The sequence below is a fragment of the Buteo buteo genome, chromosome 18, assembly GCF_964188355.1.
Source record: "Buteo buteo chromosome 18, bButBut1.hap1.1, whole genome shotgun sequence".
Classification (NCBI taxonomy): Eukaryota; Metazoa; Chordata; class Aves; order Accipitriformes; family Accipitridae; genus Buteo; species Buteo buteo.
The window spans coordinates 4,550,319-4,571,096 of record NC_134188.1 but is presented as its reverse complement, the minus strand read 5'-3'; the positions used below and the strand labels follow the sequence as shown (position 1 = coordinate 4,571,096).

The 20,778-nt window shown below is 48.2% G+C and overlaps 2 protein-coding genes across 4 annotated transcripts in view; one reads left to right on the top strand and one right to left on the bottom strand.

Moving 5' to 3' along the window:
- MTUS2 (microtubule associated scaffold protein 2) overlaps positions 1-9,601 on the top strand; it is a 310,632-nt gene extending 301,031 nt beyond the window's left edge. Inside the window, exons 16-17 of the mRNA XM_075050661.1 lie at positions 541-638; positions 5,806-9,601. Coding sequence (XP_074906762.1) covers positions 541-638; positions 5,806-6,022 — 315 coding nt within the window. The 3' untranslated portion in view covers positions 6,023-9,601. The remainder of the gene's footprint in view (positions 1-540; positions 639-5,805) is intronic.
- Positions 1-20,778, bottom strand: part of SLC7A1 (solute carrier family 7 member 1) — an 80,371-nt gene that overhangs the window by 21,191 nt on the left and 38,402 nt on the right. The window contains exons 9-13 of one of the 3 annotated variants that reach the window (XR_012653505.1): positions 20,149-20,360; positions 19,649-19,797; positions 17,120-17,228; positions 16,259-16,360; positions 6,966-7,035 (exon numbers count right to left, since the gene is read on the bottom strand). Coding sequence is in view for 2 of the 3 variants with exons in the window: in XM_075050662.1 (XP_074906763.1) it covers positions 16,251-16,360; positions 17,120-17,228; positions 19,649-19,797; positions 20,149-20,360 (580 nt within the window). In the remaining variant the exon portion in view is untranslated. Of the gene's footprint in view, positions 1-6,907; positions 7,036-10,804; positions 16,361-17,119; positions 17,229-19,648; positions 19,798-20,148; positions 20,361-20,778 lie in introns of those variants that run through there. The other 2 variants (XM_075050663.1, XM_075050662.1) reach the window with 2 other exon arrangements.

The following is a 20,778-nucleotide window of genomic DNA, read 5'->3' as shown; positions in this document are numbered from 1 at the left end:
ATAACCAGGGTATTGTAATCCTAGAGGTTGGAGGCCAGAAATTTACGTCTGATGAGGTTAGTTAGGCTGGATGATGCACGTCATACCACCTTGTACTCCTCCTTCGTCGCTAGACTGACCCCTCACACCACAGTGCCCTTTCCGTGCTGGGCATCCCCACGGTCCCCAAGTGCCACCAGCTCCCCGTCCAAGAACAACGGCTGGTAACGCTGGCTCCCGAGGGGTGAAAGTTGTGGTGGCACCACCGAGGAAGATGTTTTTTATTTGTGCTGGACAAGACTAAGACCCTCCTCCTCCTCAGTTAGAAGTAAGGGCTAGTTCAGCTCTGTCCCCACTCAGTGCTCTGCTGATGACCCCACTTACTTCACCAGTATGATGTGGTGTTGAGTCAGACCTCTAAGTTTCAGCTGCAGTCAGGAGGACCACCTCCATCTATCCTCAAATTTTAGAGGTTGCTCTAGGGCTGAATAAAGATAAAGAACAAATTCTTTTGGATCAGGTGTTGGGCTTTCTTCAGACTTAACAAACCTTTCATTGCAGGCTGAAAAAAATTTAAAACTGGAAGAAAAAATCACCATGCTGCAACAGCAGAATGAAGAACTCAGAGCCAGGATTGAGCAAAATACTGTCATAACAAGGTTTGTGCTGATATTTGCAATCTGTCTGAGCTTGAAAGGAGACTGCAGATCTGAACTGCCCAAGGCTGACATTTATTTCAGAAGGGGAAAAACTTATTTCCTCCTGAAATTGTATTGGTGTCCTGATATGCTTGTTTTATTAAGAATTCCTTTTTATATCAGGGTTTGCTTACTTTAACATAAGGAAGACCACGTATCTGTGTGTGTATTTCCATGATTTTCACATGCTGCTGAGAGCAAAGTTGCCAGTGGCTTCTGATCTCAGTGTCAGTGCCCTGAGACCCATTAGTCAGTGGGTAACGAGGATGGGAAACGAGGCAATTTCAGGAGAGACACCCTAACGATGCCACTGTCACCCAGGCGGGGTTATCCTTTGGTGGGCTTTTTTCATCTGCACTGTCTGCACCCTTGTCACAACTTGACAAGAGTGACAAGGCTCCTTGTGTTAGGTGGTATAGAAATAGAGAAGGGGAGGACAGTCCCTGTCCCAGAGAGTTTGTAGTCTGCTGTAAGGCAAGAGACCGCAGCTGGAGCCAGGCAGAAGGGGTACCAGGGGAGATGCTAGAGCTGAACTTGTCCCAGCACACCAGCTGCCTAGCCGTCATTGTTGCCAGAAATGATGCCATTCCCCCAAAGTGCAATTTAATTTTCAGCTGACTTTTTAAAGCTTCGGCATCTCATCTCTGATTTAATTTAATTTTTGTCTTTCTTGTGTCTCCTTTATTAATGATTCAGCCTTTAAAAATTGTCTCCTGCATGTAGATATTTTTAAAAGGCACCATTGCTTGCCCTAACATTCAGATTGGGCTGAGGATTATGTTTCCTCTCACCTGATTGTAAATACCTGTAACATACATGTCACTGTCTGAGGTGGATGTCTACAGCCTTTCTGTGCTTGGGGAGGAAACCCAGGAATTTTTAAGGTCTGGTTGACCAGACCGGTTTGAGACACCTGCTTCTGGGCTGGATGAATTGTGGTCTGGACGTGGCAGTCTCTCTCCGCGCCTGCGACAGTCGCCAGGGTGCCTGGGTCAGCGCTCGGCGTCTCCGCATTGCAGCTGCTTGTCTCTGGCCGGGCAAATAGCACCTTCCACTCCCTGCCAGCGTCTGGCTGCAGCGCTTTGCTTCTTGCTCCTAACTACGTAGGTACTGGTTTTGAAGAACATCTTTTGGGAGAAATGCTGAACTTGAGGTTGGCCTGGAAAGTCAACTTAGAGGACGGTCGTTTTCAACAGCAACAGTTCGGGGACAGCTATAGGGACAGTGTCAGGCAGGGCTTTAAAGTCAGAGTTACTAAAACATGCATTTTCCTGGCAGCAGTAGCCGCCCCGACTGCTCATTTCTGTTGTACTGGCATTGCCTGGGCAGTGCAGCGTGAAGGAGCTCAGGGAGCCGCCCTTGCTGGCGAACAGAGTGGATTAGAGCTGTTTCTGCTGATTTGCAGTTTGCGTGCCCGCACGGCTGTGGCAGCTCAGCAGCAGCGAGAGGAGGGAGGGGAGCAGGAGGGATGGGAGCCAGAGCAAAGCCAGCCTTTGCGGCACAGCCAGCAGGAGAGACCCAGAGGCATCAGGGGTGCTGAAGGGTGCACCACGGACTTATTTCCAATCATAGCCAAGGGCACGTGCAAAGGAAAAAAGAACCTTGCAGGTAGATCATGCACCAGCGTTGGACAAGGAGCTCCACAGAGCCTCTGCTGGGACTTCCCCAAGCACTTGAGTAAATCACCTGATTTCCCAACATCTTGGATTCTCGCTCCAAATCGACTAGCATTTTTTTGGTCCTTTGGACTGGAGATGTTTGAGGAACGGTAGTTTCCAGCACCCTAGAGATGAAGATGCCCAGGAGGGTGTCTGTTGGCATAGCCCAGGCACCTACTGACCTCTGGGCCTTTTGGGGGAGGATTTAATGTGAGTCGAGGGCACAACTCAAGCACCTTCCCTTGCATCCCTCTCATGTCAGTGTGCCCCTGCAGACCTCTGTAGTTTTATGGCTGTGATTTCTTACAGCTGCTTGAATTGTCAGGAGGCTGGCAGAAGAACGCATCTGATCCTAAGCCTGCAGTGCTGGGGATAAAGGTTTCACTAGATGGGTTAGGTCTAAAATTGGAACATATATCATCTCAGATACAAACTTAAATAGAACACATTTGCTTTTACATTGCCTCTCTTCCTTCTTCTGCCGGAACAATGAAGAGGGGCTGAAGGGGCATCTGTATCTTTTATAAGCAGCGATGCTGCATCTGTCCGTCTCGAGCTGAAGGCAGAGGTGTTGCTGAAAGGTGCCGGCACGGCTGGCTGTGCGAGCTGCCTCTGAACCTGGGTGGCATGAAGCTGTCTCTGCCTGTGCCCAGTCACATCACATCAGGTAACACCATGTAAATTCCCAGCACAACATGAACGAGGCTAAAATAAGCAGCGCAACAAGCAGCAGCTCCTTTCTCCCTCCCGGTGCCAAAGCAGGTCTCTCTGGAGGACGCGTCCACGTGCTGCGTGGTGTGTCCTGAGCTGCAAGGCTCTTTTCTGCTCAAACGCCTCGCTACTTACCTGCAGATCACGCGCAGAACTTGCAGCCTGCCTCTGCCACTAAATTGCAGTGGGCATTAGTGCCACAAAGTCTATTGCGTGAGCGACTCCAGAGGTCACCGATACCGTGCATCCTACCGTACCTCAAGGAAGCGGCACTAACCCTCCAATATAAAGGAGGCTGATACGTGCTGATGGGTGCGCTTGTCTCCTGTCCAAGCGGTGCCTTTAGCAGGGGAGGGAGCTGAGCCCTTCACCGTGCTCTCAGGTCTGTGCTGGTGTGACTAGCCTGTTCCCAGTACCCAGATGAGCTTTACCAGCCAGTCACACACTAAGCCACACAAAGGCAAGGAAGGCATGTGCTTTTTTTTTTTTTCTCAGCCAGTGCAGGCTGGAAAAGGATGTAGTGGGCCTTTGTGTATAACTTTTATGGCCTCTCTTAGACACTGCAAAAGAAAAAGTAATTCCATGTGTAGCAAGCGGTTTCCTATGGAGTTATTTCTTCAGGGTGAGCTCCCATGTGGATTTTTTCATGCTTATTAGACTGTGAGCTCATGCCACAGTTGGTTCCCCGATGGGACCATGAATAGGATTTTCCTCCTCTACCAGACAAGCAGCTTTCTGAAAACTTTTGCCAACTTGTGTCTTTTAATCCTTCGACTCTGCTAGCCACTGCTTCATGGAACAAAACTTTCAGGGAGTGGGAGAAGGACAGACATATTCTTGATCACCTGAGCTCCATTTCTGTAGGAACTGAGGCTAAAAAGGCAGAAATTCTTTAAAAATATTTTTTAAACAAAATTGGAAATGCCAACCCCACCCTCTCAGAGACTATTGATGCCACAAAGAGAGTGGACCAGCAGCCCGTGACATCTGCTATGGCTGTCAGGCTCTACCCAGAAAAGGAGTTGTGCAGAATTTCATGTGTGCATCCAAAATCCACACCCAGCTGCTGCTGAACCCTGGAAATAACCTAGGGGGAGGTTAGGTGCCTCCCTGTTTCTTTCTTTAAAATTCTAAAAGTTGCCTGTAGATCAGGTTAGGTACATGCCCAGAGCTGCCCCAGGCTGATCACATCAGGACCTGGCTCCTGCCCAAGCGTAATGGGGCTGCAGAAGCCAGGTTTTCCTGCACGCATCCTCCGGGATGGCGGTGTTGCCAGCACATGCCCAAAACACATCTCGATCAGGTCCCCCAGTCTGCCTGCACTGCCCCGTTCCTTTTAAAACCAGTCACCTGGTTAGATGAGACAAGACTCACTAAGGTTGTGGTGCCCGTAGGAGATTTCCATGCCTCGCCTCCCAAAAAGCCATCAGGCTATAGGGCATTCCGGGGAAAACACCTCCCTGGTCCTTGCTGGTGAGGTTTCCCTGGTGTTGCAGTCAGGAATAGAAGGTTCATTAGGACCAAGGAGAAAGGAGCTGGAGAAGGACCCATAGCTTCATGGACTTTTTTACAGAGGAGAGGGGAAGGCCTCAAAGCTGAGCTGAATTCTGCATCAGGACATCAGTTAAAATGGGGAGCACAGGCTCCTTTCCCTTTGCATGCAGTAGCAGCTGGTTGGAAGAATCAGGGATGCAACTGCTCAGTCTCACCTCTTTGTTCTTGCTCTGCTGTCCCACAAATGCTCCCTCGCTCGTGGCACAGCTTTGGTGGCAGGGTTGAGAAACAAGGGTGAGCGTTACAGCTCTCCACAGAGTTGGGACTTTTTGGATTTTTGTCCTCAATCAGACAGAAGAAGGTCTAAAACCCAGGACTATTCCCCTCTGGGGACTGCTCTAGCTGCTGTGCTGCTCTGGAAAAAAATGGGACAGCACTGCAAGCGCTTCTGGGTTGTGAAACGCCACAGGGCAAAGGTGGCTGGAGCCAGGCGTTGAAGCCAGGGAGAAAGCAGGATTTAAGGAGCCCACCTGCACTTTGTGCTGCTTATTGGTTATCTGCAGGGGTGCCATTGCTGGGGCAGGCCACGTTGGGGTGATCTCTGAAGTCCCTTGTCTTCTTGGTGCAGGAACAGAAGTCCCATCCAAGGCATTGCATGTTGCAGGGAGCACCAGTGCCCTCTGACTCTGGGCTCTATCTGGGGGTGGGTTTGCCTCCGTGGAGATTTATGAGCACATTCCCAGGTAGAAACTGCTGTGCCAGCGAACAGGGTGTGCAAACAGAGGCCACAACCCCATGCCGCTTCCTCCACGCGCTGAATGGGGGGGATGGAACGCCCCTATCAATCAGCTTCATTGCAAGGTAGCTCTCAGGGGGCCAAAACTGGCTCGGCCAAAACCGGCTCAGCCACAAGCAAGTATTGATGAGAAGAGGACGACTGAAACCACTGCGCCTACCTACATCCCCAAGCTAAGTGTCTGGGGCCAGCTCTGAAGTCCTCTCCAGGTGCCAAGGCTGGGCATGAGCGTGGGACCGGCATGGAGCTGGTGTGCTCTGCGGTCCTGGCCGCCCGCCGTGGGGACCGATGGGGTTCTCTTCAGCTCCCACCCTGCTCCCAAACCCACACCTCCCAGGGACGGCCAGCGCTCCCTCTCCCCCTACTTTCTCCACCCGCTCTGTCCGTAAGTGGAGAAACCTGTTCTTGCAGTGCACTGCAGCCTTGCGTTTTTGCTACTTTCAACTCTATGTCCTGCCTCCCTCTCCAGGCAATTGTCAGAGGAGAACGCCAATCTTCAAGAGTATGTTGAGAAAGAAGTGGAGGAGAAGAAGAAGCTGAGCAGGACTAACGAAGAGCTCCTCTGGAAGCTGCAAGAGGGAGATGCTGTGAGCCCCGTGAAACTCCCACCCACATCGTCCACTTCTTTTTATCGCTGCTCGTCAGGGAACTCCTCTCCGGCAAAAGTCAGAACCTTGCGGCGATGATTCGGCACCTGCGTGCCAAAAGTCCCCTGCCTTTTACGCATTTCCAATCTGCTAAATGTTGCCATCCAAGGAAGTATTACCATCAACAGGCACCCAGGGTTCATGGCTGCAAGCATGCTCGGTAGCTGCATAGCTTTACACTAGGCAGGGTACTCTTACAGTCCCCATATAGGAGCTCTTGGTTCTGACACGTTGATTAGGGTAGCAAAAACATAGCAAAAAGATAGGACAGCAGAAAGTTAGGATAGCAAAACGTTTAGTTTGATGTGTTAACATTTTAACTATGGTTAGAGCCAAAAGTTGGAAAATACTATATTAATGGTTCATCAGAATGAACTTTTGCTGCAGTATTTCAGGTTAGTTACAAATACAGTTCAAGTTGTGAATATTTCTGTATATGTGTCTGTGTTTATATACATGTACGTATTGTACCTTTATACCTATATATATAGACGCACACACATATATATGTAGTTGAAGATGTTCTGAATTGCATTTTTTTATATTATTGGATACTACTAAGTGCTGATATATTTTCATTACAGTCAGCAGTTTTCTAACTCGTGCCTAAGACTTGTATCTAAACGAAATGCATTTCTGTTTAGCCTCCCAGGAATATTTATACCCAACCTAGAAGAAAGTTACACAGAATTAGAAGCGCCTTCCAAATGACCACCAAGTGGTACTCTATGTAACATGAACACCAGCGACTTTGAAATTCTGAGACAGTACTGCCTTTGAAACCATCACCTTTGCATTGAACACCAGAAAAGATACGCATACCATTCACTGCTTTTTAACTCTTAGCATCGATATTGTAAGTGGAGATGATAGGCTAGAGATGAGAAACCTGAGGGTTTTAGCGAATTTGATAGAGGTTACTGGGTAACGTGTTTCAATTTTAGTGTCTTTAAATCCTAGTTAGATCTTCTCTTAGTTTTACCTTGTCCTGGTTTGGATATGATCAGAATCTCTGGTTGTAGGTTCCTGTCCATTTTGATTTATTTCAAGTCCTGTAAGCAAGAAGGAGAAAGTAAGTTGTTCATCCTTGACCTTTGCTGGCCAAGACGTTTCCAGTATTAGGATGAGATACCAGGCACGTGCTAGAGCTCTAGCCTCCTCCCACCTGAAACACCAGATAGAGCACAGAGGACTACATGGGCGCAAATGAGGTCAGAATTTCTTTCCTTCCACATATATATTATTTCACATTGCTAAAGCTTACCCAAAGTTACGGAGCACTTTTAAGATTCGTGGAAAAGAGCAGCTAAACTACCTTTAACTTCCCTGCCTAGACGCAAAAAAATTCACCCAGGCTCGGGGTGATCCCCCCACCCGAGGGGGTGGTGAGGCCGAGGGGCAGCTCTGGTGGGACACTGCTAGCAAGAAAAAAAAATATATCTCTGAGCATAATTAAAAAAAAAAGAGAGATCTGTGGGATGCTTTTCTATCCAGCTTGTGTGCATTCCTGCTCTGAACACGGGGGGGGTCAAAGTAAGCGGGAGACGGTGGGTGCAGCAAACCCCTGGGGTGCGGGAGCAGCTTTCCTACCCGGGTGAGCGGAGGTGGGATTGCACAGCCCTGCCGTACTGCTCGGATGTCAGCTGTGCTTCAGCTTTCCTGGGAAGTACTCAGGATTCACAGACTGCAGCTTAGATACAGCTTCAATCACCGTCAAAGCACCTGTGGCCTGCTCCACAGCTTTTGAAAAAAACAAGGTGATTTTTTTTTTTCTCCTTTTTAGAGAAATTTATTTTTGTAGCAGCTTTTGCATGATACTGTGATACTGAGTAAATTGAGCATCTTGTTAGAATAGATCATGGCACACCAACTACTACTGTTGAAATGCATTACTAGATTTTTAGTGTGTCCAGCAAGTACAACCTGAAAGTAAGACAGATACCTAGCACACACATGCACACAAAGCCCCTTCTTGCCAAGTACAATTTTAATCACTTTCATACTTGCTAAATGCACAGATATCTGCAATACCTACTGCATTGTCATGTTTCATCCCACCAATGCAATTCTGATAACAATGAGATCATAGGATGAATTGGGTTAGAAGCAACCTTAAAGACCATCTAGTTCCAACCCCCTGCCATGGGCAGGGACACTTTCCACTAGACCAAGTTGCTCAAAGCCCCATCCAACCTGGCCTTGAACATTTCCAGGGATGGGGCATCCACAACATCTCTGGGCAATATGTTCCAGTGCCTCACCACCCTCACTGTAAAGAATTTCTTCCTCATGTCCAATCTAAACCTAGTCTCTTTTAGTTTAAAACCGTTGCCTCTTGCAACGACACCATGCTAAACCCACTAGAGCATATTATTGGCTCGGGACAGTCTGGCTGAGCCGGTCCTTTTTTAATTTATTCACTCTTTCCCTCTATTTCTGGTGCTTTCCTTATCACATTGTTGGTTTAAATGCATATGCAAGAGATGCTTCCAGCAGTGAATTGGGAGTGGGGCTTTTATGGTGGGAAAACTGGGACTGATCCCACCTCCACCATCATTTGGTATCGTTGCCAATCCCTTTCCCATCTAATTTTTGCCTCCCAATCCTGCCCTCTCACTGGATTCTTCCTTGGCATGGCCTCTGGGGCCTGCCCGATCGCTAGCAAAGCTGCAGGAAGTTTTGCCTGACCAGAAAGGACCCAGCAACCCATCCCTGTGGGGCTGTGAAGGGTGGTTCCTTCTGGTGCAAGCCCAGAAACACTTTTTTCCCCCAAAAAGGTTATTCCTTCTTCCTGCTCTTCTCCTGTCCCTCCTTGCCTCTGCATGCCGGAGGAGGTGTGAAACAAAATCCCAGCCCCGGGAGGAAGGGAACAGCCCCTGAGTGGGGCAGTTGTTCCCACGGGATGAAGACCCCCGTCTCCATGGCCAGGGAGCTGCAACCATGCGAGGCGAGCCTGGCATCCCCAGCGGTGTGGGGCCAAGTCCCTAGTCCTTGCTCCTTGGCCGTCCCTGCTCAAAGGCAAGCAAGGGGAAGCTTTTGCTTTCAGGGGGTTGGAAAATTCCCGAAAGCCATGGCGCCCGTGGGGGCTTTCCCATTTGGCAGAGTAAGGTGGCCTTTGGCAGCCAGCGCTAAGCAGAAAAGGGTTTTTATTGCCCCTGTGTCTCTAAAAAAGCAGCAGTTTGATTTGGTTAATCTTTAATCAACCCAGAAGGCTGCAGCGCCAATAAAACCAGCCTACAGCTGCTTTGAAGGGGCTCCAGAGACTGGCACTGGGAGCGAGTGGGATGGCAGGAGAGCAGGGGGGCACAGAGAGCTGGGAGAGCTGGAGGAAAGCTCCGTTTTTCTGCCAGAAGGCGCCGTTTGGCCCCATTGGGACGGCACCTCCTGTGGCTGCTGGCACAGAGGGGTTAACTCGGCAGATGCACGGTGGCAAAGACTTACGGTGGTGGCAGGCGGGGAGGGCGGGAGGAAAGGAAAAACTATCAAGTGCAAAAATCAGGTATTTTATGTCTCTGCACTGATGGTGGTTGTGTCCCATGGACACGCTGAGGAGCCTCTGTACAGTTTCCCACGCAGCAGTTCTGTGGTCCCGTTTACTATGTGGCTAATGATTACAGGAAGAGTTTGTATTATTTCAGTTATGATGTACAGATAAGTGTAATATATTCCTGATAATAAATATATGCGCCAGCGCACATATGGGCCGGTGCATACGAACCGGTGTGTCCTGCAGTGTTTTCTGTATGTCTGTGCACATGGAAACTGGAATAAATGGAAAACAAAGCAAAACCCCATTAAAGGGTTACCCCATTACGGTAAAGACTGAAGCTCGCCAGCCACTTAGCCTCCTGGCAGCAGGGCTGGTTGGTTGGGTTACCCGACTATGGTTCACATGCTATAAATTGCATCAAAAATCCCATGGATTCATTTTCCCGTAAGGCTGGGGCTCCCAGGAGACCAGGGATCGTGGTTTGCAATGTTTCCATTACGGTGTCATGCTTCAGCATGCGCTAGGAGGAACGTTTCTGCCAGTGGTTCAGGCACAGCAGCAAACACGCGCTCTCTAACGCGCCAGGTCCGCCCCGTTCCAACACCCTGTCCCTTGCCCTGCCCTCCCGCTGAGAGCACAGAGTTCCTCAGGCTTTGCCAACAACGATTAAAAAGGGACCAGGGCACATGCCACCTCGGGAATGTGCCTGATAACGTCCTCCTGCAAGATTTTTCACCGGGTCCCTGGCTCGCTGAGCACAGCCGAAGCCGTGGGAAGGCCCAGGACTGAGAGGAGAAGGAGAGCGGCGTTTGCGGGGCCACGGCCTCATTTATCGCAGGACACGGGAGGAGGATGCCAATGATGCAGGTGGTGGCAGCGCAGACGAGACGACTCCTGCCTGGCGGTTTCAGTGCTGTCCCACAGACCCTAACCTGGAACCCCCCCCCCAGTAGAACTCCTCATTCATTACACAGTCCTCATTTCCCGAGACAACAAAATTTTGCAATGCCAGTAAAATTTACGCCACCTGGGTAAATTTTAGGCTAACTTTGCAGGTTCATGAAGTCCCACCTAATAACTGAACTGGTTCTACAATACAGGGAGAGACTCACCTCAATATCAGCAGCAATAAGCTGCTCAGCACTGAGCACAGACCCCAGCCTGCAGTAAATTTCCCAAATTACGAATTGTCCCACCGGTCTCAGCAAACCCAAAAGATGGGGCAGAATTAACAAGAGCAGCTCCCGGACCAAGTGCTCTCCTGCAGAGACTGGGCCAGCCAGCAGACACTGGAACAAGCTGGAAAACAGAGGCAGGCTTGCAAATGAGGACAAACAATAGGCATAATTTATTTGGATATCGAGAAATATGTTTTAATGCTGTACCACATAATTACAAGTGAATTTCCAAATTCCAAAAGCATCATTTAGGGGAGAAGTATTTACAGTGTTGCAAGGATAAAAAGTAGCTGCACACCCGCGCTGTGCTCTGAGGGTAAGGTTCACATTTTAAAACTTAAGGCTTTAATCGCTACATGAACACGGTAAAAAAAAAACCCAAAAAAATCAAACCAAAACAAAGACCAAAACAAAGATAAAAAAGATAAAAAATAGATTTGTTTGCAGAACAAGCATTAAAACTATTTATCATGCCCGTAAGAAATTCTGAGAAATCATTAGGAAAATAGACCATCAAACAGACAACAGAAAGGTATTTACATTTTGCTTAATAATTAAAAAATAAAAATATACAGACTCTTCCATGGCTTCGGTCAGTAAAAATACCTTTACTGACATGACCCAACCTCACGCTAGGTTTGCTAGCACACCGCCTCCGGGCTGCCAGCGGCTCCTCCTGCTCCTTGCACCCAGCGCAGCTGGAAGGCACAACGTGCTGCAAGGGAACACTTTGCTTCCCACCGTTATCCTGAAAACACGAGTCACTCCGCCGAAACCACCGCCCCGCGTGGGGAGGCAGAGGTGCCTCCGGCTGCCGGGTCTCAGACAAACCTCTCGTCTCGGAGCGTGAGCCAGGAGCAAATACCCTGAGAAAAATCGAGGTCTGGCTCTTGCTAGCAGAGACGTTCCTGGATCATCTGGTTTCCAGCTGGGTGTCAGACACCGCACGGGACCCCACTGTTATCGTAGAGCGTAAGGCAGCCCGGGGGGGTTTATGGGGCAGGCATTGCTGCTGGAGTGGGAAATGAATGATAAACCACGAGGCGAGCGGCAGCGGGCAGAGCGACCGGCAAGGCAGCTTTGCCTTCGGCTCGCCTGTGGGATGCCGGCGTGCCTGGCAGCGAGTGTTGGTTCACTGTGTAGGTATCGATTTAGCCTTGAACAAGTGCAATTTTTTTGGTAAGGGGAAGGAAGAAATGGAACCTGCCCATATAAGTTGGGCCCAGAGGATGTCCCGAGGTTATCCGAGGGTTTAGAAATAGAGATGCTTTTTCTGCCAGAGGGAAGAGGCTTCCTACGAAAGGGGAGGGTGTCAAGACGTGAGGGACGGCAGGGAAACCAGCTGCATGAAAACCAGCACCACTCCTCCTCCTCCTCCCCTTCAACGCAAGCCCCTCCAGCCGGCCAGACCTGCGTCTCACCCTTCATTCATTTGGGCAGATGACAGCAATGCTCACTTGTATGTGGCTTTCTGGGGGCGGAATTTAGGAAATCCCACTGGAATTCATTAGTATATGAAATGCAATCACTAAAGAAGCAGATTTTACAAATATAACATCCTATCATATTGCTTTCCAATCTCTGAGTTAGCAGGAATGGAGGCAGCAGGCAGTGACAGGCACGCTCTGTACACTATGAATAGGAATTTGTTTTCATCCGGGATGGACAAAGGGTAAGAGCATCCAGGGCATGCACTGCCACCTAAAACTTTACCCTTCCAAAACCCCGGCAATAAACAGCAACACGTGGCATCAGCACCAGCAGTGTTTTCACCAGCGTGGTCCCCTGCAGCCCCCTTTCCCCCGCCGTGACCAAGCGCAAACGGGTCCGATCGGCTCCGGACCAGCAGCGCTTTGCCTGCAGCACAGGCGCTCGCTGCCCGAACCAGTGGCAAACTCCACCCTGCGGGACGGGAAAAGGGCGAAATGAAGCCGAAACCCAGCCGGTAATGATTTTCAGTGATCAAAGAGTTGTAAGCAAATAAGCAAAATCTAGTCATTTTTGCACATAACAATTCATTTTCGGTATGTGTGCGGGGAAGCTGTTTTGACAGCAATTTTCCATTGAGAAAGGCTGGCTGGCTACGTGTCCGGATTTGCTATATAACTGCAAGGTGCTGCCCACCTCCGTCTGCCGCCCACCAGCAGTTGGCAGGACCCTTCCAACAGCTTCCCCGGAGGGCTCCTCTCAAGTGAGCAGACCGGGAGCAACCAAATACGGTTAAACAAGGTCAGTCCTTCGGGCCAGAGCCTGGCCCGAAAGACCAGGCAGGCCATTTTTACTACGCCTCTCAGCTTTGGCAGAAAAGGATCTATTCTCGTGCTGAGCAAAGGCATCGCTTCTCCATTCCCACCTCTTCATACAGCAAAATGCTCTGCATCTGTACAAAACAGTCTCATAATAAAATAATGCCTGAAGTATTTACAAAGAAAAGATCAAATGAATGAAAGCATATTGTCCACAACAGCAAGGTTATAGCAGCAGTCACATGTCTTCAAAGATATCTGGCTTGATATATGTTACATGCAGACATCAGCAGGGAGGCAGAGGAGACGGTAAAAAAAAATAATAAAAAACCCACCCATTCAGCAAAGTCCTTGACGTTGTCCTAGCAAAAGGCAGTTAAATTTGCCTTTCAGCTTACAAAACATAAAAAGGGTGGACGCGGCCAGGAGGGGATGGGGCAGGAGCACGCAGCTGTGTCAAACTCATCACCCCCTCACCAGTCCACTCCCCACATCAAGTCACGCAAAGGGGAAGGCAGGAGGTTCCCCTGGTCCAGCAGGACACGGGGGAAGCAGGTAGGCAGAGAGCCCAGGAGACACGTACGCTTCCCTGACACGGCGCAGGGCTGAGGCTCCCTCCACCGCCTCGTTTCATGGTGAGGAGCAACAACGAGCAAGAGCGACGGCAGCACCCGCCGGTTCTGCAGGGAACCGATGGGATGAAGAAGTCACGATGGAGGAGTGGGAGATGGGGCTAAGGATCTTCACCTCCAGCAGCAAATCTGCAGCAGGTGGCTCTGGGACTGGTACAGGTAATGGCACATTTAAATACCAAATGTGGTGACACAGGAAGGTTTTCCTATTAACCTTCTCAGAGAAAAATGACCCCATCAGGACTTTCCCTTCTTCTATGTGCTGCTATTATATGCCACAAAAGCTGAAACAAAGTTATGGAATATAAATACCAGAACAGATCCCTAAGTAGACAACAAAAATAAGTTAACATTTATAAAAAAAAAAATTACATACAGCAAGAAATCTGCATATTTTTAAATAAATTTCTTTGGAAACACACTTCCAGTCAGAATTCACCCCCAAACAGTCATTGCTGAATGTCTTAATTGCTCAGAATCTGGTACCCAAGGTAGGGAAAACATCCTTACCTCCCCTCCCACCACATCTTCAGTGCTTTTTGGAAGGCTGTGGAGAGTACCAACCTTGCCTGTGTTTAAACAAAATAGACCTCAACCTAGTGGCTTTTAATTTCTATATTCTTCTCTCCCCGCTTGAACAAGACTTTCTATATGCACTAGGTGCAAAGGCTTGGCAGAAGGTCAAGACCCAGCGACTGGAGCAGACCTTAACTTCATTTTGGGGGGGGAACTGCACTCAAAACGCACCCTGAAATGCACCCAGGAGGCAATGAACACGTTGCCTTCACTCCCTCCAATTCCAACCCTGGCAAGAAAAGCCTCTCAGTGTACTAGAAGGAAGCCAAGATCAAAAGTTTTCAGTGGGCAGAAAGGCTATAAAGTCTTTCCTGGAAACCTGTGAGAGATGGTCCACGGTCGGGCTGTGTAATCCAGGAGATGATGTGGTTCCCCTTTTCTGCTGCACCAGATGCCTGGTGAGACCCTGGTCAAGTCATGCAGGGGTCTGTTCTTCAGTTCTCCATCTGAACGATGGGGACAAGAGCCCGTCCCCTTTGTCAGCGAGAGCCATGCTGACAAACAGATTAAAGATTGTCTGGTGTTCATGTGGAGGACACCGAGGACAGCATCCACTCAGGTTGGGAGAAGGGATTTCTGCAGTATCTATTTGGGATGCCCCGTCCCTGTAAGTGTTTGAGGTCAGGTTGGAGGGGGCTTTGAGCAACTCGATCTAGTGAAAGATATTCCTGCCCGTGGCGGGGAGGTTGGACTACATGACCTTCAAAGGTCCCTTCCAACCCAAACCATTCTGTGATTCTACAATTTGGTTTTCAGTACAAGCTGAAGCATGAATTTAAATCAGTGGCACTACATGGGCATGGCCCACCTTCATGATGGTTTAACAAGCCTTTTTTAGGGCAGTGGATTTGGCTGGGGAAAGCTATTAGAATAAAAAAAAAAAAAATTGCATCCTACAGCAAAACCAAGGCATTGCCAACCAAACACAGACCCTGGTCTCAACTCCAAATTTCTCACCTTTCAGGACAGCCTGGAGATGATCTCCAGCCCCAAAGGGAAAGCTCCTCTTAGCACATCAGACCGTATGCTCATGGATCAAGTTCAAGCCCCTGAGGATCCTCCTGTGCTTCCCCTTCCTGGGGCAGAAACACGCTCCACCCGCTGACGCAGGACCAGTCTCATGGCCAAATCCTTTGCTAACGCCACGCGGCCGGCGGACACAACTGATGCGGGGAGAGTAAAAGAGGTCCCCACTTGTTGTCAGAGCCGGGCTCACGAGCACTTGTGTTAGCCACCTCACCACTGCAGCCACACCGCTGGTGATGCCAGAGGCGAAGAGGTAGGACGGCTCTTTGGAGACACCCGTTCTTTTTGAGCCATTCAAGTACTTGCACGACGTAGTTTTATGACTAAACCTAGCAATCCCTCTGCTGAGTGTACAGGCAGCAGAAACATCTGCTGGCCTTACCTGCGCGCTGGCAAACAACCATTCACCCAACAAGCAGCCACCACAAACCCTCCCAACATTTCACAGCAGCAGTGCGCTTTAAAGCATATGAGTACGTAGTTAAAAAAAAAAGTTAAATACAACAAAAACTATGAGACCTGATACTTTAAAGAATGCAAGTCTTGCAGGTGCTTTCTTAACCAGGTGAAAGCCAGTGTTTGGCGAGAGCCTTTTTTTTGTGCGTACACATCGGGTACAGCTCATATCAGGTGAAGGATGGATCTGGTCTAAGCCTGACTGTAGCACTGCAAAATTTGCTCCATGTATAGTCAGGTAGAGTATCTGTGGGGAGGTAATTCCCGGGGCTACTGAAAGAAAGACCTTTGTGAGGCCTGCTTTCATAGCAGCATTGAAGGTTAACTGGCACACAGAAGCAGTTTTCTTTCTACACACTGGAAAAAAAGAACAAACCAAACAACCAAAAACCAGAATAGGGAGGAAGGGAAGCGCATAGCCCCAGATTAGCTGACAGTGTCGCCGGGAGTATGCCAGAGGTGTGGCTTTTTTCCTTGTGATCCCTTTTAACTGTGCTACTAAGCAAACTGCAAGCTGCAGCAACAGGGCTGGCGGGGAGTCCTGCATTACCCTTCCTTATTCTTGCATTACTGATTAACCAGATGTAACCTGGTTCAGGATCCCCACCACAAAGCATCCTTCACTGCAGCCATTCCCCAGTTGCCCATAAGCCAAACATGCCGTCATTTACAGCTGTCCGAACCAGCGTCCGTGTTTCTCTCTGCATCTGCTGAGGCCGTGTAGGTGGCTTCCACGCTGTGCCATATTCCATAGGTAAAGTAGATGATGAAGCCTGCAGAAGCCAAGAGGAGAGGGCACTGTTAGCTCTGTAAGGAAACAGAAACCACTACTAACACCGATCAACACAGGTTATACCAGGGATAAGTCCAGCCATCCTGATAGCTAGCTTCTAGCGAACAGCCACTACCTTCCTTAGAAAAAAAGCCATGAACAGAGGCACCAGTCTTTAAAACATAATCCACCCAGGCCCCAAACAGGGGAGGGGCTGATTACAGAATAAACTTCTCATGCTTTCCAGCGAGTTCATTGCAGTCCATTCTGCAGAGAGCTTTCTCTCTCCGTTTGTGTGCCTACAGCCTCCATCTCAGTAAAATACATCCGCAACTGATGCTAGTCTTACTTGTTTTCATCATAACAAATTCCCTGGGCATTTCAGACAATTCAGCCTTCTCCACATGGCTACTGGGAGCACCTTGGGATGCAGTTCAGTTCTTCCAGCTCCAGAAGCACAAGACCCACCACCTGGACTGCAGTTCAAGGCCAGCCAACAAGAAATGTTCTGTGCTTTCTTGTTGGCGACAAGACCCATAAGATGGTTCGTGGGCTGTTGTTTTGTCCTCACAAAGGCTTCATGACCCTTGAATTTAAAACAAGGCTTGAGACACACTGCCTAAATGGCTTCATTTAAGTCACTGAGATTGACCAAGGATGATGAGAGTGCAGAATCCCTCCCTGGAATGCTACAATATATTTACGGTTAACAAAATCTAGTGACTTTAAACATAGCATTTTATTACTCTCTCACACTCACCTATGAGCATCCAGACTGCAAACCGTATCCACGTGCCTAGGTCTAGCTGCATCATGAGGTAAACGTTCACAAAAATACTCACAACAGGAAGAAGGGGCAAAAGAGGTACCTGAAAAAGAAAGACAGATACATTGCATCCACAGGGCAGATCAATGGGCAGGCAAGAACATCGCATCCCTTGTGAAGGGGAAGTGATGGCTGTTACCAACTCTTCAGCTGCCAGATCTGAGAAAAGGCAAGGTTAGACCAAAACGAAGGACATCAATCCACTGTGGGAGAGGGATGTGAACGATGTTGTTCACCTGTTTTAAGAATGGTTGTCCTCTTTTAGTGGTCTGGAAGGAGGCAAGAGGCAAATTTTAGCAGCAATACTAAATACTTGTGGGGTAAAGGAGAGAGAAGGAAAACCAAGGACTGCATCACGACAGGCACCTACTGAAGACCAGGAGAAGAAGGTAAGGGGAATGTCAGAGAAGGGACCCGAGGAACTTCATCCAGCAGGTACCGAGGTAATGAAACAATATAGAGCGAATTTTCCCAGAGCAGAAGAAAAACAGGAAATATTGTAAGAGACAAGTGCAGCTGTACCAAGAATGCCTTAATGATCTGAGATACAAAGAAGAATAAGACAGTAAAGCCAAAATGCAAGAACCAGAATGTGAAGAATAGCACAGGCATGTAAAGACAAATTCAGAAAGGACAAATTATAACAGTAGAAAGGTTTGTGAATATAGTAAAACCAAGAGGCACATGAATTTCACTCCTAAGGAAAAAGGAGACTTACAAAAAGAAACAGGCTGAAATGTAGGCTTTTCTTGATTTAAGCTTCACAAAAAAAACCCAAATTTATGGTGAGCAGCTGTTCACGTCATTAGAGAAAGGGGATGGGCACACAAATTAGAAAACAGAAGAAGAATATTTTTCTAAATTACGTTTTGTCAAGTCAGTAGGGACAAATGAAATTTCCCTAGGCAGGTGAGTTATGTACCCAGAGATTGCAGAAGTGATCTCTGAACTATTAATAGGCATCTCTGAGAGCTCTTGGTAGACTGGTAAGGTCTCCAAAGACTGGAGAAGGGAGACAAATTACCTATTAAAAAGAAATATAGAAAAACAACTGGGGAACAAACCAGTCAGCCTTGGATTCCCAGAGACTTTGGAGAAAAATCACTAGACAGTCAGGTTGTAAATGTCTAAACGACAACAAGGAGATAAGAAACAGCCATTACAGATTTAGCAGTGGCAGGTCTAATTTTTTTTTCCTCAGACAGGGTAGTGGCTGAGGGGAAAAAAAAGGAGGTGAAGTATCCTGAGTGTAAGGCAAAGAGATCTCCTCAGAAGCAAGTTCAGAAAATACAGTCTAGACTACAGTTCCGAAGTTTTCTGCTCCTGGACATTTCTGTTTCCAGTTCTGGGACCATAACCCCAAGATGAGCTGCAAACACTACCTTGGGCAACGCTGGTTCAATTAAATTATTAAAATCAGAGAATTTACTGAAAAACTGTAATTGAAGAGCAGTAAAAATGAGAGCAGTTTGGAGGATGGGATTAGAATTCAAAACTAATTTAATAAGCTGGGGAAATAGCCTGAAATCAATATGATAAAACATGACTTGCAGGACTGTACTGGGGAAAAAAACCAAAACATCCCACTGTTTGTTTAATATAGAAAGGATGGTGTGGTTGGACAGGGCAGGAAAATGACAGAGTTCTTCATACTTAAGGCTGTTAAAGAGAGAATGGTCATCCCTTAGTCTCCATGGGGACTAAGTAGGACGTGAGAGTGCACTTTCTTAGAGCCTTTTAGTGGGTACCCCTTTGATGCTCACACACAAGCTTGCTTCTTGGGTTCTCTCTCCTGTATCCACGATGTGACATGGCCCTTCAAAACCATCCCCCTTTCCTCCGGTCTCTGTCTCCTCCATATCCTATAACCATCTGCTTCCAAAAGCACTGTCCTGCCCTTCCCTTCTGGCCACATCTCTGCAGCAGGTTCTGCCCTCCCAGCTTCTCCTGGACTCCAGCACCATTTACATTTCTTTCCAAGTCCTCTGTGGTCACCTCTGATCTGACCATGTGGCTTCTCCTTCTGATTCCCACCTCCAACCTCTCAGCTAACGCCTTCAGCCCCTCTTTCTGTGCCAAATCTCCTTCTGCCCACAGGGCACTGCTGGGCAGCAGGCTTGCCACAATGATGCTTCTGCCATACTGCACTTTGCAGCAGAGCACCTACGCTGACATTTGAGGTTAGACCCCAAGAGGAAACCACGCTCAGAGGCTGGTCTCGGCTCTGGTAGGACACCCCTTTATGCAATGAGTGGAGACTACGAGAGGTTACAGCCACGCTAGCTGTAGAGCTCAAAGCATCAGCTCTATTGGCAGCCCTGCATGGAAGAGTTCACATCATGCTCATATTCTCTGTGTGTCCATTTGGCCAAGTCCCCCTTCTGACACAGGCCAACAACACACTTCCTCCTCCAACCATCTCCCCAACAGCTCTTTTCTAGCTACACCTCCCAGGACACTCACCTTAAAGGAGAGCTTGGTTTTGCTTTCAGGCTGTTTCCATATAATGAAGCTGACAACGAGAACAAGGATGGCAGCAATAATCCATACCGCCTTTATCAGAATGCTTGGCTCAAGGGCAGTTAAGATACAGCTACCCACAATAAGGAAACCTGTGAACAAACAGAAAAGCTTACTGATTCTTTTTTTAGGAACAGGGCAAAAAAACCAAAACCACAAGCAGGCAAAACAGAATCTGAAAGCTCAGCCAACAAAACAGCAACATGTGAAAAAGCTAACTGTAAGAGATATGTAAGATATGCCCTTCCCCCTATACCCACATGTACCCCATCTCTGGATTTCTTTTCAAGTCATAAATTTAATCTGTAAATCTTCAGTTATTTTGGCCATTAGAAGAGCTCACCAAAATCACAGCAACGAGGTGAGCTTTCCCACCATGGTAAGTACAAGGACCTACCCACCAGCTGGCTCATTGCCCCAGAGCCACACTGCCCAGTGCTTACCAATGATGAAGGTGGAGACGTTCACCACGGAGCCAGAGAATTTGGAAGGGTCTGAATTTGGGGGACACAATATGGCTTTGAGGGAGCACTTCTCCTCCTCCTCTGGCAGAAATCCAGCCTGTGACTCGCTGGTGCTCACAGACTCATTGTTATCTGTCTCCTCTGTTGTCCTAGCCATCTGGTATGCCAAATTAGGCTGCTCTGGCTGATACCTAGGAAAAGGGAAACGAAACAAAGAGCATATCGGTTTGGTGCAGGTTACTGTTTGTTTAAAAGCCACACAGATAGCCATGGCTGCACCCCAGATCACTATAGCACCAGAACAGCCACACATAACATCTACACCCTTCTGTTTCAGGAAGAAATCTGAGGAATAACATTGTTATAACATGAGCAAATATGGTCAGTTATTATCACTTACAGCTCTGTTGTAACGTCAGTGTTTTAAACTGAACAGTGCTCTTCAATAACCCTATCATCCATGTCACCAAAACATGACGGAGTGATAGCAGTGAGGACCAGAGACAGAAGTGGCAGGGGGACAGCAGACAGTCATAACTGGGCCATCAGGTTATCTGTGGCAGTTCAGCTCTTGCATTTTGGCATGAAGGTGGCTAAGCTAACAGCTCA